The 17,909-nt window shown below is 42.3% G+C and overlaps 1 protein-coding gene across 4 annotated transcripts in view; it reads left to right on the plus strand.

The window, feature by feature from the left end:
- LOC120536074 (rab-like protein 6) overlaps positions 1-15,448 on the plus strand; it is a 126,241-nt gene extending 110,793 nt beyond the window's left edge. For all 4 annotated transcript variants that reach the window (XM_039764426.1, XM_039764425.1, XM_039764427.1 and 1 more), the window contains 5 exons: positions 2,007-2,204; positions 6,032-6,353; positions 7,662-7,845; positions 14,707-14,765; positions 14,926-15,448. In XM_039764426.1, the coding sequence (XP_039620360.1) occupies positions 2,007-2,204; positions 6,032-6,353; positions 7,662-7,845; positions 14,707-14,765; positions 14,926-15,138 (976 nt within the window). In that variant the 3' untranslated portion in view covers positions 15,139-15,448. The remainder of the gene's footprint in view (positions 1-2,006; positions 2,205-6,031; positions 6,354-7,661; positions 7,846-14,706; positions 14,766-14,925) is intronic.
- The last annotated feature ends 2,461 nt before the right edge of the window (positions 15,449-17,909 follow it).

The raw sequence follows: 17,909 nt of genomic DNA on the forward strand, positions 1-17,909 counted from the left end.
TGGCACTTGGTAAGATGCGGGGGATTTGGAGTTCTCCGTCATTTGTTTCAGAAACATTTTGATACTGAGGTTCAAAAGCTGGTGTGGATACGGAAGTCAAAATTTTAGTACTGATCCAACATGAGTAGACAGTGGTCCAGAGATGGGCTCAACCATGTGCCACACAGCTTAAGCAGACCATCTCTTGACTGGACCAGGAGCTGGTGGGTGTTCAGTTTGTACCTGTGCTTGGAACCAAGGCATAGCTGGCCATTTCTAGGTAAATGTGGGGAGATGACTTGTAGGATCTACAGTGGTGTGAAAAACTATTTGCCCCCTTCCTGATTTCTTATTCTTTTGCATGTTTGTCACACAAAATGTTTCTGATCATCAAACACATTTAACCATTAGTCAAATATAACACAAGTAAACACAAAATGCAGTTTTTAAATGATGGTTTTTATTATTTAGGGAGAAAAAAATCCAAACCTACATGGCCCAGTGTGAAAAAGTAATTGCCCCCTTGTTTAAAAATCACCTAACTGTGGTGCATCACACCTGAGTTCAATTTCCATAGCCACCCCCAGGCCTGATTACTGCCACACCTGTTTCAATCAAGAAATCACTTCAATAGGAGCTGCCTGACACAGAGAAGTAGACCAAAAGCTCCTCAAAAGCTAGACATCATGCCAAGATCCAAAGAAATTCAGGAACAAATGAGAACAGAAGTCATTGAGATCTATCAGTCTGGTAAAGGTTATAAAGCCATTTCTAAAGCTTTGGGACTCCAGTGAACCACAGTGAGAGCCATTATCCACAAATGGCAAAAACATGGAACAGTGGTGAACCTTCCCAGGAGTGGCCGGCCGACCAAAATTACCCCAAGAGCGCAGAGACGACTCATCCGAGAGGTCACAAAAGACCCCAGGACAATGTCTAAAGAACTGCAGGCCTCACTTGCCTCAATTAAGGTCAGTGTTCACGACTCCACCATAAGAAAGAGACTGGGCAAAACGGCCTGCATGGCAGATTTCCAAGACGCAAACCACTGTTAAGCAAAAAGAACATTAGGGCTCGTCTCAATTTTGCTAAGAAACATCTCAATGATTGCCAAGACTTTTGGGAAAATACCTTGTGGACTGATGAGACAAAAGTTGAACTTTTGGAAGGCAAATGTCCCGTTACATCTGGCGTAAAAGGAACACAGCATTTCAGAAAAAGAACATCATACCAACAGTAAAATATGGTGGTGGTAGTGTGATGGTCTGGGGTTGTTTTGCTGCTTCAGGACCTGGAAGGCTTGCTGTGATAGATGGAACCATGAATTCTACTGTCTACCAAAAATCCTGAAGGAGAATGTCCGGCCATCTGTTCGTCAACTCAAGCTGAAGCGATCTTGGGTGCTGCAACAGGACAATGACCCAAAACACACCAGCAAATCCACCTCTGAATGGCTGAAGAAAAACAAAATGAAGACTTTGGAGTGGCCTAGTCAAAGTCCTGACCTGAATCCAATTGAGATGCTATGGCATGACCTTAAAAAGGCGGTTCATGCTAGAAAACCCTCAAATAAAGCTGAATTACAACAATTCTGCAAAGATGAGAGGGCCAAAATTCCTCCAGAGCGCTGTAAAAGACTCATTGCAAGTTATCGCAAACGCTTGATTGCAGTTATTGCTGCTAAGGGTGGCCAAACCAGTTATTAGGTTCAGGGGGCAATTACTTTTTCACACAGGGCCATGTAGGTTTGGATTTTTTTTCTCCTTAAATAATAAAAACCATCATTTAAAAACTGCATTTTGTGTTTACTCGTGTTATATTTTACTAATGGTTAAATGTGTTTGATGATCAGAAACATTTTGTGTGACAAACATGCAAAAGAATAAGAAATCAGGAAGGGGGCAAATAGTTTTTCACACCACTGTATGTAGGCTCATTGGGTGAGGATCAAGCACCAGTGCCATATACCTCTCTTTGCTTTTAAAATACTTGTTGCCCCCTAATGTCTCCTAATTTGTGTCTTACAGTGAGATGGAGGGAAACCCTATGGTGGCCGGACTGCAGGATGACCTTGATCCAGATGACAAAGTCCTGCTGAAGGGTAAGGTGCAGACACCCGTTCCAAGTAAGGACATCACACTGTCCAGTGATGAGGAGGGGCCAGCAAAATCTGGAGTCGCCATATTGGAGGATGAAGATTTTGATGTTTCAGGAAGCGGCAGTTGGTGAGACTCTGCTGTTGGCTATACATATTCTAGTTGGATTACAGTTTTCGGCTTGAGAGGGTAAAAACTGAACCTGTGCAAGTTGAAAGTGGATCTTGGTCTCTGCATCTCTAATTTAACACTAGAATTACCAGTTGTTTACCATGTTGATCTTTTTTTTCTTTCAGTACATGTGCCTTCCCTGTTTATTTATATATCTAGTGACTTCTCTGCCTGTCTGTCTCTCTATTACGCAGTGCTCTGTCTGTCTATGTGCTATGGATCTTAAAAATAACAGTTAAGGACACTTGTTCATGTCAATTGTTAAAAAATATTTTAAAAGGAGCATCCCACATGAAAATATAACGATCTCATTAACTGACAGTGCATACCAATTTATAAATTTTATGTCCGTTTTTGAGGTTAAAAAGGAAAAACACTTTCTCCGCAACGGAGAATCAGACTCGGGTCTCTGAGGCGCACAACAAGCCCGCTGTGCTCTGAGTCAGCAAATCTTACCGCTAAGCCACGAAAGCTGTTGTATCGTTCTTGAACCTTTTGTGAAAGTGTTTATTTGATGTTTGGACTTCATGCTTCACATATCCTATAGTTTATGCCTACATTTTGTAACATTTATTACTAAAATATGAAAAAGTTTCTGTTTTAACAATGTGTTTACACAGATTACTGTAGAAACGGAACACACATGAAATGCGTGTGCTCCAAGTAACGATCTATTATTTCCACTCTAAAACTCCACTTCACTCCCATGACGTTCTAAGGGGGGGGATGGAATAGCCGGCTGCTTGCAGCTTGTCTTTATAGGCACATTTACACGACAAAGGACGCTGGCGGAGAGGTGCGAACGGTTTTAAGGTGGGCCGGATCTGCAAGTTTTTTCGGAGACTCTGGTAATTTTACTGTTAAACCCTGAGTACGCATTACATTTGCCATCTTTCTTTTTTTTCCAAATTGGAATTTTGCCTTGGTGTTCTTTTCTTCCTCAGATGTGTGTGTTTGACTAACCAGTAAGGATTAGAAGCGATTTAATTTTGGTGCATTTTGAACAGAAACAGGATTCATACAGTCCTGCTTAAGCATTCTGCCTCTCTTTTTCAAGTTGGTAAACAGTTTAAAAAAAAAAAAAAAAAGAACCTTTAATAACATTATTTGCATATGATAATAAGCTAAATTACTTCTGGGAAATACCTCCGGTATGAAGTCAAAAGCATACGTGTTTATTTATTAAGCAGGTTTAATTGTTTTAAACAAAAAATACTGGTGTGATATGTAAAGCCAATTTAATGTCAGTAAATGTATTAAGTAAAAGTGAATACACAATGGGATGTCTGAAAATATGAGGAGGACTTAGGAGTTGTAGTGGACTGTATGGTATCAACTTCCAGACAGCGTTCAGAAGCCAATAAGGATGGTAACAGAATGTCAGGTTATATAGCGCCTCGATGTGTGGAGTACACGTCACAGGAGGTCCTGCTCAAGTATCATAACACACTAGTGGGGGGTCACACCTGGTGTACTGTGTCCAGTTTTGGCCTCTAGGCTATAAAAAAAAGACACAGCAGCACCAGAAGAAGTCCAGAGACAAGCGACTAGCTTGATTCAGGGCTGCAGGGGTTGAGTTTATGAGCAAAGATTAAAAGAGCTGAGCCTTTACAGTTTAAGCAGAAGGAGATGAAGAGGTGAAATAGTTACAGTGTTTAAAAAAAATGTGTCCAAAGGTTCGAGACGGTGACTTTAAAGTGAGTTCAACAAGAACACAAGGGTACAGTTGGAAGCTTGTTAAGGTTAAATTTCGCACAAACATTCGGACGTTTTTCTTCACACGGACAACCAGAGACACAAGGGATAAATGACAGAGTAGTTTGGTAGACAGGAAGACTTTAGGGACCTTCAAAGCTCAACTTGTGTTTATTAACTGGATAGGACTGGTGGGCTTGGATGGACTAACGGGACCGTTTGCTTCAAAGTTTTTCAAATGTTCTTGCCTTACACCCTGTGTTTCTACGACAGTCATTGGCTCCCTGTAACCCTATACTGAGCCGATAAAACTTACCCTTTAACACGTGTATATTTAAATGTGCAGTATACAGTCATATGAAAAAGTTTGGGAGCCCCTCTTAATTCTTTGGACTTTTGTTTCTCATTGGCTGAGCTTTCAAAGTAACAACTTCCTTTTAATATATGACATGCCTTATGGAAACGGTAGTATTTCAGCAGTGACATTAAGTTTATTGGATTAACAAAAATTATGCAATATGCATCATAACAAAATTAGACAGGTGTATAAATGTGGGCACCCAACAGAGATATGACATCAATACTTAGTTGAGCCTCCTTTTGCTCCTTTGAGCCTCCAGACGCTGTCCTCCTATAGCCGTTGATGAGTGTCTGGATTCTGGATGGAGGTATTTCTGACCATTCTTCATACAAAATCTCTCCAGTTCAGTTCAATTTGATGGACAGCCTGCTTCAAATCATCCCATAGATTTTCAATGATATTCAAGTCAGGGGACTGTGACGGCCATTCCAGAACATTGTACTTCTCCCTCTGCATGAATGCCTTTGTAGATTTCCAACTGTGTTTTGGGTCATTGTCTTGTTGGAATATCCAACCCCTGCGTAACTTCAACTTTGTGACTGATGCTTGAACATTATCCTGAAGAATTTGTTGATATTGGGTTGAATTCATCCGACCCTCGACTTTAACAAGGGCCCCAGTCCCTGAACTAGCCACACAGCCCCACAGCATGATGGACCCTCCACCAAATTTGACAGGAGGTGGCAGGTGTTTTTCTTGGAATGCGGTGTTCTTCTTCCGCCATGCAAAGTGCTTTTTGTTCTGACCAAATAACTCCATTTGTGTCTCATCAGTCCAAAGCACTTTGTTCCAAAATGAATCTGGCTTGTCTAAATGAGCATTGGCATACAACAAGAGACTCTGTTTGTGGCGTGAGTGCAGAAAGGGCTTCTCTCTCATCACCCTGCCATACAGATGTTCTTTGTGCAAATTGCACTGAATTGTAGAACGATGTCCAGATACACCATCTGCAGTGAGATGTTCTTGCAGGTCTTTGAGGTGATCTGTGGTTGTCTGTCACCATTCTCACAATCCTGCTCATATGCGCTCCTGTATTTTTCTTGGCCTGCCAGACCTGCTGGTTTAACAGTAACTGTGCCTGTGGCCTTCCATTTCCTGATTCCATTCCTTACAGTTGAAACTGACAGTTTAAACCTCTGAGATGGCTTTTTGTAGCCTTCCCCTAAACCAGGAGACTCGACAATTTTTTTTTTCAGATCTTTGAGAGTTGCTTTGAGGATCCCATGCTGTCTGTCACTCTTCAGAGGAGAGTCAAAGGGAAGGAAGCACAACTTGCGATTGACCACCTTAAATACCTTTGACCACTCATGATTGGACACTCCTGTCTGTGAAGTTCAAGGCTTGACGAGCTCATCCAGCCAAGTAATCAGCATTGAGCAGTGACAGGCATTCAAATCAGCAAAGTGACAAGGGGACCCACATTTGTGCACAGCCAGTTCTTCACATTTGATTTCATTTCATACAACTAAATACTGCTTCACTAAAAATCTTTGTTCGAAAAACAACCCAGTACTGAGATGTTCCTAGGAAATGAAAGACATGCCACTGTTATCTTTTTTGTTGAAAGGAGAATCGATTATTACGCAGGCTGAGAGGGGTTCCCAAACTTTTTCATATGACTGTACATCAGTAATGTCTGTTCAGTTCCTGTCACTTGATTTCATGCTTCTCTACTAATGAACAGTGCATGTCTGGCTGAATTTTTTTTTCTTTTCTCCCCATCACTAAGGTCTTCCAAAAACTCCTCTAAACCTCAGAGTCACACTAAGTTCAAGGGTGCAGAACTGAAACCCGCCACAGTGGCACTGGTGGCGCCAATGAGACCCGAGAAAGTGGACAGCCTAAAAACTACCAACTCCTCCATCAAGACCCCTGCCCTCAACCCACTTCCAGCCAACATTCCCAATCCATCAGCAAAGGTTAAAGGAAAAGTAGAAGAGGTGGAGTCCTCGGACTCGGACCTCGAGGGGCCGGTGGCCAAACAGATGCTTTCTTTTGTTATGGATGACCCTGATTTTGACAGCGATGAGCCTGGTGAGGAGACAACAAAGGTGAGTAAAACTGGGAAGGCAACTTCATGGATTAGAGAGGAGTTTGTTTGAATTATGTGTTTTGTTTCTATAAGAACTGAACAATTTAAACTTTAAGTACATCTTGAAATTAAAGATGCAGACTTCTAATCCAGCAACGTGTGTTACGGTATGTCTGTTCTTTAATCTGTAAATGTTAAACCAAATTATATTTGAAGAGACGATGTACCACAGCACCCCCTACAGGCCCAATCCTTAAGCAATAATCATGCCTGTCCACTAGCAATACCAAACCTGGCTTTATTTAATAGGAATGGGGGGGGGTATTAAGAGGGGGACGCTCAGACTCGCAGGCAAGCCCGCCTCATCTGTCTTTCTTCTCAATGTACCTGCTTCTCTTCCACACACAGTTTTGGCCTCTCTACTCACACCTAACACACATGGTCTTCTGTTTCCCACTCTCGGTTCATCTTTCACTGTCACAGAGTAACCATTTATTAACGTAACTCTTTCTAGGCTCAAGTGTGAAATCAGGGGTTGCCACTACTTCCTAATAGACAGATCATGTTGCACGATGACTCCAAAATTTAAGTCCTAGACACCTTTGACTCCCACCATAAAACAAAACTACCTGAGATTTGTACCCAGTTGATCATGGATGCCAGGGATGTCTCTTCTTTGTCATTCTGCTAGTTTCTGCATGCATGCAGTGCCAGCTCTACGATCCCAGTCATAGCATTTAGTGGCTTGGGTGGGAGCCTTCTGGTTCCTTTAACCAGTGGAGGTCACACAGAAGTGAAGCCTCTTGGTTCAAGATGTTGGCCTAGCTAGGACTTGGAATGGGAAGCTCCTTCTTTAAGTACCTTAGTAAATGTACCTCCTTGCCTTTTTGACATAGACACAGAAATCAGGATACTTGTCCCCATGCCTTAAGTGTGGGTTGATGGCTGCTTACCTTCAAACTCGACCTCCCTCCTCAGAACAACCCCACAAGGTGACATGACTTCATGTAATATTGTGAGTCAGGGGACTGACTGGGGGGGGGGCCTGAATAGTTCCTGTGCCTTTAGCCTCGGAGCTTCATTACAGATTTATAGAGTCCTTATTTTCCTGTGTGCAGAGTACAGTGAAATTCTTCCTTGCGTGAAGTGCTAACTGATATGTTGCACTTGACCAGCACCATAATTAGTGAGCCGACTTCTTTCTTCACCATCTCTGAATGGGTTTATGGGGTTAAGAGTTCAAGCAATCTGGACTCTTTAGTGACTTTTTCATTTTACAGCAATGATGTGAACTGTGTTATAACTTTTGCTTTACTTTTTCTTGCAGGCTGCATTTCCAGTGAGGGATGAAATCCCAGACCTTTCTGATGACGAGTTTATGCCTTCAAAGATGTTGGAACCACTAAAACCCACAGTCCTGTCCTTTAAGCCCAAAAACGATTTGGATTTATTTGGCCTGGGCTTTGATGAAACGCCGCCTAAAAACAAAGACAGCAGCGATGAAGCTGAAGGCAAGTTGGATGGGCACATAGTGCCTGCAGTCACACATGCTAGGCTAGAATCCTGAAATTTATAGTTGAGCTGGTGAGCAATGTTTAGAGATGTCCTTTCACAACTTCCTCAGTTGAACGCAGAACAACAGGCTAGTTGGTGATGTTGCCTGCCTTTCTACTGGTTTAACACACAGCCTCTAGTTCACAATGAGCACAAATACAGGACTTCTACTCTTTAGCACTCCAGGTAGAAGTTTACTACAAAATTCACCCAGTAAAGCAGGTTTATGGAGTCCTTATTGTGACACACACAGAGTTCAGTGAAATTCTTACTTGGGATAGGAAAATCAACGAGCAACACCTTGGCACACTCTGACACCAAGATCAGTGAGTACAACTGCCTTATGCAGCATATAATAAATAGTTTTACAACGTATAAGAACATGCTGTTAATATGCAAATGAGGACATGTACTTAAGGTGGAAATGTACTTAATTTATCAAATACAATCTTTATATTTATTTTATTAATACTACACCATACCATACCACTTTCTAAGCCCACTTACTTGTGAGTGCAGTTACAGGGTCTGCAACATAGACTCGAGCGTTAACATTTACAACGCACCATCATTTGAATAAATTTTGTAACATGAAGTAATAAAATGCATTGCATTTGTCATTCTTAAAGATGGCGCATCACAAACATTTGTGATAATAAAAAACATTGCTCCAAATGTTTGTGATGTGCCATGTGTCAGAATAACAAATGTAAGGCATTTTACAAAAGATTTTTACGGTGTGCCATCTGTTGGAATGACAAATACAATGCATTTTATTACTACACTAGCAAAATACCCGCACTTCGCAGCGATGTCGTGTGTTAAAGAAGTTATGAAAAAGAAAAGGAAACATTTTAAAAATAACGTAACATGATTGTCGAAGTAATTGTTTTGTGTATTTGGCAGCAGCGTCACGAAGTTGTTTTCGGTAGCTGCATCAGAAAATGTGCCACGATGTCTGACACGCCTCCTTTTTACTGTTTTCTCACAGCTTGGATTGCTGCTGTCATAATGGGTTTTTATATATATATATACATACCTATCATATATACACACACATAAATTATATATGTGTGTGTGTATGTATATATATATATATATATACATATATATAATATACATACACACAGGTGTATATATATATATATATATATATATATATATATATATATATATATATATATATATATACACACATACATACACACAGGTATATATATATGTGTGTATATATATATGTATGTGTCTATGTGTGTGTATAGCTTTGGTCACTGAGTGCAAGGGAAAATTAATAAAATGTAGTCTAAGTTATTAAACAGTAAAACATTAACGTTTTAAGAAGTAAAGGTACATTGAGCAGTGCTGGAGTGGTTGCGGGTAAACTACATTTTAAAGACAGTGTAACAGAACAGGTAAGTAACAGCAGCTAAAATATACGCTCACCTTAAGGATTATTAGGACCACCATACTAATACGGTGTTTGACCCCCTTTCGCCTTCAGAACTGCCTTAATTCTACATGGCATTGATTCAATAAGGTGCTGAAAGCATTCTTTAGAAATGTTGGCCCATATTGATAGTATAGCATCTTGCAGTTGATGGAGATTTGTGGGATGCACATCCAGGGCATGAAGCTCCCGTTCCACCACATCCCAAAGATGCTCTATTGGGTTGAGATCTGGTGACTGTGGGGGCCATTTTAGTACAGTGAACTCATTGTCATGTTCAAGAAACCAATTTGAAATGATTCCAGCTTTGTGACATGGTGCATTATCCTGCTGGAAGTAGCCATCAGAGGATGGGTACATGGTGGTCATGAAGGGATGGACATGGTCAGAAACAATGCTCAGGTAGCCCGTGGCATTTAAACGATGCCCAATTGGCACTAAGGGGCCTAAAGTGTGCCAAGAAAACATCCCCCACACCATTACACCACCACCACCAGCCTGCACAGTGGTAACAAGGCATGATGGATCCATGTTCTCATTCTGTTTAAACCAAATTGTGACTACCATTTGAATGTCTCAACAGAAATCGAGACTCATCAGACCAGGCAACATTTTTCCAGTCTTCAACTGTCCAATTTTGGTGAGCTCGTGCAAATTGTAGCCTCTTTTTCCTATTTGTAGTGGAGATGAGTGGTACCGGTGGGGTCTTCTGCTGTTGTAGCCCATCCGCCTCAAGGTTGTGCGTGTTGTGGCTTCACAAATGCTTTGCTGCATACCTCGGTTGTAACGAGTGGTTATTTCAGTCAAAGTTGCTCTTCTATCAGCTTGAATCAGTCGGCCCATTCTCCTCTGACCTCTAGCATCAACAAGGCATTTTCGCCCACAGGACTGCCGCATACTGGATGTTTTTCCCTTTTCACACCATTCTTTGTAAACCCTAGAAATGGTTGTGCGTGAAAATCCCAGTAACTGAGCAGATTGTGAAATACTCAGACCGGCCCGTCTGGCACCAACAACCATGCCACGCTCAAAATTGCTTAAATCACCTTTCTTTCCCATTCTGACATTCAGTTTGGAGTTGAGGAGATTGTCTTGACCAGGACCACAGCCCTAAATGCATTGAAGCAACTGCCATGTGATTGGTTGATTAGATAATTGCATTCATGAGAAATTGAACAGGTGATCCTAATAATCCTTTAGGTGAGTGTATATGGATCATCTCTTGGTAGTAGATCCCTTTTGAAAGGAGCTACACGACGGCAGTGGTATAGAAATTACATTTTCTATGTGAACATCCTAATTTCTGCCTCTGGTAATGTGCCTTACCGGCATTACCAGCAATTAAAGAAAATTAGTTTTGTGTCCTCTGCAGTGTTAAGAGAGAAAGGCTTTGGTTTGGGATAAAAGGAAAAAAGGTGTAAAGAAAGGAAAGTTGCCTTTTACTTTTATATAGTGTAGAGAGATGTTTTCGCTGACAATATGAGCGCCTTTTGGGGACAGTCGCAGTGGGTCTTGTGTAGACTGGTGAGACGTCCCAGCTATTAATCGGCTGTGATGGCACTGTCGGTCCTCCACTCCTGTGCATGTCTTCATAATTCGAGCTGACGACCTCATATTCGTATACGTGCAAAAGAAGCTGCGAAGCACTTTAATATTATTTTGCTGCGGTGTAGAAAAGGGGTCCCGTGTTTGCACTTGTCTGGGCTATAGCTCAGGGGGAGAAAGAAAAAAATTAAAAGTGCTCACTTTGACTTAAGGCAGAAGCGCAGTCAGCGTCTCAAAGGCCGGCATAGCTATGCGTGCGCGCCGGCTGCTCGACTTTTGCAGGAGACGCCACTTTTTGCAGACACGTTCACATGATCAAAAGTCTCCGCGCTCTTTGGAGGTCATTCATTTATATATAGCAAAATATCCACGCCTCGCAGCGGAGAAGTAGTGTGTTAAAGAAGTAATGAAAAAGAAAAGGAAACATTTTAATAATAACGTAACATGATTGACATTGTCATGATATACATATACACACATATATACAGTATATATACATATACATCTACATCAGAGCGAAATAAGGTGAATGGGAGAGGGGAGATGATGACGTGACTCCCCCACCCGCCTTAACTGTCAATCCCCCCCCACAAAGACAGTCTCTCGTAATTTGCATAAGCACACCCCTTCACCAGTAATTTTAACTTACTTACAAAGTGATCAAAACTCTTGTTTATATCCTGCGTCCTCTCATTAAACTTGTATCCCGCATTAGCCATGGGCATGACAAACACCAGCGGCAGCCTGTCTATGAACTTAATTTAAACTTACGGTTTACACCGTGCTTTCTTTCTGAAGCAGCTGCACTCATGAATATGCTTGTATGTGTCACTCGCTCGCTTCTTATTGTTTCGCTGTCTTCTCAATTATATAATGCATGTTTTCTTCAGGGCTTTTTGGAGCTCTTCCTTGTTTTCTAGGGACTGCGTGGACAGTCAGTTCACGTGATTACGTGGGAGGCGTGATGATGTCACACGAGACTACGCCCGCTTCGAGCTCAACTCCATTACAGTAAATGGAGAAAAATACCTTCCAGTTATAACCATTACGCGTAGAATTTAGAAATGAAACCTGCCCAACTTTTGTAAGTAAGCTGTAAGGAATGAGCCTGCCAAATTTCAGCCTTCTACCTACACGGGAAGTTGGAGAATTAGTGATGAGTGAGTGAGTCAGTGAGGGCTTTGCCTTTTATTAGTATAGATATGTTTGGGATGTGCCTTCTATTCGAATGACTGAGACATAGTGACTGGATGGACACACAGACATTTATTTTATTACCGTGGCAGTTCATATGTGTATTTATATAAGATTATATAAACTTTATTAATCCCATGGGGAAATTCAGAAACATAAAATAAAAGTATACAGATTCACTGGACAAATAATACAGCCAGTCAATCAATCATTCAAGCAATCAATCGATAAGTTAAATAAAATATACAGTTCATGACCATAATTCATTCCAAAACTCTGGTTGTAAACCAATTTGGTCATGAACTGAAGTAATTTCCCCCATAGGATATTATGTAAATACAGTTAATCCGTTCCAGATCGTACGAACTGTATGTAAATATATTTTTTTAAAGATTTTTAAGCACAAATATAGTTAATTATACGACAGAATACACATCTTATAGTAGACTAAATGTAAAAACATTGAATAACACCGAGAAAACCTTGAACAACAGAGAAAACTGACATTGCAAGAGTTTGCGCTATAGCCTTATGACCCGATTGCTGTAAACACTTTTTTAAAAACGAGTTTTAAGCACAGGGAAAAAAATGAACATTTGAAAAATCAGTAATACAAAAACTAACCATAAACCACCAAAAATACTAACCATGCATGAGTCGAGTTCTGGCATGAAGTGAGGAGGAACTGGGTGGAGAGGAGGGTACAGTGCTTAGAAGCCATGGTTAACTGCAAAAGCACACAAAATACTGTAGAGCACAAAGAGATCACAGGTAAAGCACGCACGTCTGACTGAGAACAATGCAACATGTGCGGAGATCATCGGCACGCTCAAACCGAAAGGGAAACTGGCTTGTTCGTATACCGAGTGTGTGGTCGTGAACTGAGGCAAAAGTTTGGCAAACTTTTTGGTTGTAAATCGAGTTGTGTGTGTGTGTGTGTGTGTGTATATATATATATATATATATATATATATATATATATATATATATATATATATATATATATATATATATATATAAAATATGGATAAATAGATAGATACTTTATTAATACCAAGAGGAAATTCCCATACTCCAGCAGCAGCATACTGATAAAGAACAATATTAAATTAAAGAGTGATAACAATGCAGGCATAACAGACAGACAATACTACTGTGTGTCCCTCAATGGGAGGAACTGAAGAGTCGCATAGTGTGGGGTCTCCTCAGTCTGTCAGTGGAGCAGGATGGTGACAGCAGTCTGTTGCTGAAGCTGCTCCTCTGCCTGGAGATGATCCTGTTCAGTGGATGCAGTGGATTCTTCATGATTGACAGGAGTTTGCTTAATGCCCGTCGCTCTGCCACAGATGTTAAACTGTCCAACTTTACTTCTACAATAGAGCCTGCTTTCTTAACAAGTTTGTCCAGGCGTGAGGCGTCTTTCATCTTTATGCTGCCTCCCCAGCACACCACCGCGTAGAAGAGGGCACTCGCCACAACCGTCTGATAGAACATCTGCAGCATCTTATTGTAGATGTTGAAGGACGCCAGGCTTCTAATGAAGTATAGTCGGCTCTGACCTTTCTTACATAGAGCATCAGTATTGGCAGTCTAGTCCAGCTTGTCATCCAGCTGCACTCCCAGGTATTTATAGGTCTGCACCCTCTGCACACAGTCACCTCTGATGATCACGGGGTCCATGAGGGGCCTGGGCCTCCTAAAATCCACCACCAGCTCCTTGGTCTTGCTGGTGTTAACATGTAAGTGGTTTGAGTCGCACTATTTAACAAAGTCTTCGATTAGCTTCCTGTATGTGACACAGTTACCGAAGACGAAAAGGCATCGGCTTTGTGCTTAGATCTAGTGACTACGATGCGATACAGCGGCAGTGCGCGTATAACAACAAACGCGAGCGGTTTCTGTGAGGCAGAGTTATCGGAGACTAAATAGTGTCGGCGTTGTGCTTTCATCTAGTGACCAAAAGCTCAAACAGTGAAGTAGAAGATGACTTCCGCGAAACGAAATTATGGTAGCGTTAAATGAACTAACCACTGATTCGAATAATAGGTTTTATTTATTCAGATGACGAAATTTCACACCACACTAAATTTGGGAATCCACGTATTATTGTATTTAAACAGTTTCATTGGTTTTTGCTCACAGTAGGCTTGTCATAAAGGGTTTTGTACAGATAAATTAAATTTCAGGGACCGCGATGCAAACCACCTGAAAGTACCACAGTTTGGGAACCGCTGCATTAGGAGTTGCTCCTCTGTAGATTTTTTTTCAATCAGCCATTAAATCCTCCTATTTCTATACCCTCAACACTTTCACCAGGCATCTTGTAGTGCAAGCCAGAATTAGTTTTGTTTCAGCTATTGGTTTATACTTTAAGTATATTTTATAATAGCATCATTAACAGGGACTGGCAGTGCAGCCCAGGTTGGTTCCACCTTGTGCCCGTTACTTTCAGGACTGTGTGGGCACTTTAGAAAATCTGTAGTTGGATTTTTACAAAGCAAACACAAGTCCAGTCCTGTTACCCCGATTGAGGTTCAAGAGCAGAGGAAGGGAATTTTTGGATGCTTGTTGATTTTTTTTTTCTTCATCCTTTATATTTCATGTTTTTTTTTTTTATTCCCTCTTTTACCAGATAAAGAAAGCAAGCTTTCCTCCAAAGATAAAAAGAAAAAGAAGAAAAAGAGCAAAGAGGTACTTGTTCCGCTCAATGGCCTTTCTGGTTCAGCCACTTGCCACTCGTCAGCCACCTGTGGGCTGGTGCAGTGGAGCACAAGATGGCGGGTTAGAAAACGAGGTCGGTGCTGTGAGGACGCCTCTCTGATATCTTCACTGCTTCTCGTTCCCCGTTTAGGAAGAAGAGAAAGCAGGAAAGAAAAAACACAAGCACAAGAAAAAAGAAAAAGACGAGGTTACCACCAGCGCAGGGGAAGATAGAAAGAAAAAGAAGAGCCGCAGCCGAAAGGCGGAGCAGCTGGGGGACCTGGAGGCCTTCCTGTCGGGGTCAGGGGATGGCCTGGGGAAGGGAGGTGGCAGTGGTGGTGGAGGCGACTACGAGGAGCTGTAGACCCCCCTGATGGGACCGCGTCACTCGGCCACCATGCTGCTGCTCGCCATTGTTTCCAAGTAGGCAGACACTCCTGTCCTGAAGAGGTGGAACACTTTAGGAATGAACAGCATCTCATCACGGCCTACGAGCCTCCGAGGAAAGACGGATTACGACACTGCGGGCTCTCCTGGGCGACTCCATATTTATTTGCTTGTCTTTGTTTTGAGGGGCTTTTTGTGTATTCCAGCACTTTTTTTGTTTTTTTTTGGATGAAGCCCTTTTCAGTTGAGCAGAAAGGTGTTTTGCTATAAATTTTCAGGTGTATTCAGATGGCCTTTAATGTCTTTTATTTAAAAGGAGGGAGGAGTAAAGGCAGACACAAGATTGTAAATGTGGGTAAGCAGTTTGAAAGTTTTAATTACTGACCAATGGGTGGGTAAGAGGAAGAAGTAATTGTGAAGGAAGTGGTGGGGATGAGTAAAAGGATGAGGGGTACAAGTACTGTATTTGGACATAAATAGTACAGATGGGGAGCATCCTGCATTACGATACAGGGAGGAGTAAATGATAGCATAAGTAAAAGTAATTGGCACTCATTTGAAAAGTGGAGGAGTAAAGGGTTGGAAGTGTAAAGGTAGTCAAGTCGCTGTCTGAAAGTGTAAATGAAGAATCGTAAAGGGTAGTGCATGGGAAAGGAAGGATCGTGAGTAACTGGCCTTCACATGGGGTTGGTGCGTTTTTAGAAAAGAAAGGGACGAGTAAAGGGAGAAAAGCCTGGAGGTAGTCGAGAGTAGCAGGAGGAACGTGCAGTAGGGGTAAAGAAAGTCGGGATGGTAGTTGTAAGTGGTGGAGAAGAATGCAAATGGCTGACTTTAGAGCCTTCCAACAGGCTGGCACTGCCCCTTCTTGATAACTGCTCCTGTGGTGATGGCGCTGCCCTCTCACACCCTCCATCTCTAATGTGAGGCAATGTGCCAGTTCACACTTTGATGCTGCCCTCTGGTTCCCCATTTACGTCTTTTTGATGCCATCTTACATTATGGTTGCTCCCTTCCCCTTGCTGTGTCCCAGCAGTTCTGTTGTGCCTGCCTTTCACTTGCTCATGCCATTTCAGCTCTGTTTCACCATTTTGTCCTCGGTGCCACACTTGCTCTGTCCCGTAGTTGCCCGTTTGCTACTTCTTTATGCAATCTCACAAGCTGGTGTCTTATTTAATTCCAGATGCCAGTTTAGCTCTCTTGCTTCACTTTTTAGTGCTGCTCTGATCCTGTACTGTAGCTACCCACCTCACATCAGTGCCTGCTCTGCCTGGTGATGTTCCATTCACCATGCATCTGCCCCTTTTCTGATGCCAGTTTACCTCATTTGTTTCACTTTCCAGTCCCAGTACCTGTGTGATTCTGCCACCCACTTGACACTCCACAGTGCCTTTCCACATTCTGGCTATGCCCTTACCTGTGCCATGTCTTGGTCATGATGCCCCTCCTTTAGTTTTACTCTCTCTGTCTGGAGCCAGGTTGGATTTTTTTGTTTGACTCTAGCTCTCAGTGCCACTATGATTCTGCCACCTCGGTGCCACACACTAATATCTCATTTTAGCTGTGCCCCTTTCATGACGCCATGCCCCTACCTTCACTGTTACTTTCCTTGTCTTTGCCAGCTCTGATTGTTCCATATTTTAGTCCCAGTACCTCTTTGATTCTGCTGTCCATTTGCCACTTCCCAGTGCCATCTCACATTCTGGCCATGGAATTCCCTATGCCATGTGTTGGTCACCATGCTGCTACTTCAACTTTTACTCTGGCTGTCTGATGCCAGGTTAGCACTGTTGGTTCACCTTTCCCCAGCACTACTCTGATTATGTCCTGTTGACACCTAGATGCCAGTCTCAAATGCCATGCTGACCTGTCAGCTCTTCGTGTGGCAGTCCAAGTCACAGTGATGCTGCCATCCTTTTCAGCTGCTGTTTGATCTCTGATGCTAGCGTATTTTGGTTGTGCCCTCTGTTTGCAATGTCTACCCATCGCCTTCCCCAGTCAAATGCCACTCTCTCTCATTATTTGCTTATTTTCCTGACATGCCAGTCTGTTTATCTGCACCCTGGTGCCACTCTCTTTACAGTGTCTTGTGTTACAATGGCTCCGCCATTATACTGCTGTTCCCTCAGTCACTTATTTGGCGTAGACCAGCCATGTGCCACCCCCAATAAATCAGTCGCCCAGTAAGGAATGTGTCACTCCAACCCTTAATGAAGGTGAATGATTTCACTTGGCATTTCTCATCAGGTCCAACATGAAGGAAGACATTTAAGGTGGACCCCCAGACCCTGCACACACACCCCCTTATCCCTCCTGCATAAATTCTCCTTTTAAACCCCCTAAAGTCGCCCCTGCTCTGGTTGGTTCTAAGACTTAACAAGACCCTCAAGATGGTGCCTCCTGTGTCTGCGTTTCAGTCTCTTTATCTAAATGTAAGCTCAAACCTACAGTAACCCCAACTAACGTTTCTTTATTTTATATCTTGTGTAAAACTTAATGCCAACCTACGGTGTGCCAAAGTAAAAACTGGACATTTTATGCTGAATTCCCAGGTTGAAGGGTGGCATCACTTGTCACGGCCCCTTTTCACTATGAAATGCCACTCCCTGTATGGGATGGCACAGTGGATGGTGAGGCCGCCTCACATGTCCAGCATCGTGAGCCCAGACCTCATTTAATTCATTTTAGGGTGCCGGAGTCGTTCCTGGCAGCTTCAGCGTCAAGGCAGAAAGTGAACCTCTCCTGGGGGGC

The sequence above is a fragment of the Polypterus senegalus genome, chromosome 9 (genome assembly GCF_016835505.1).
Source record: "Polypterus senegalus isolate Bchr_013 chromosome 9, ASM1683550v1, whole genome shotgun sequence".
In the NCBI taxonomy this organism is placed as follows: domain Eukaryota; kingdom Metazoa; phylum Chordata; class Cladistia; order Polypteriformes; family Polypteridae; genus Polypterus; species Polypterus senegalus.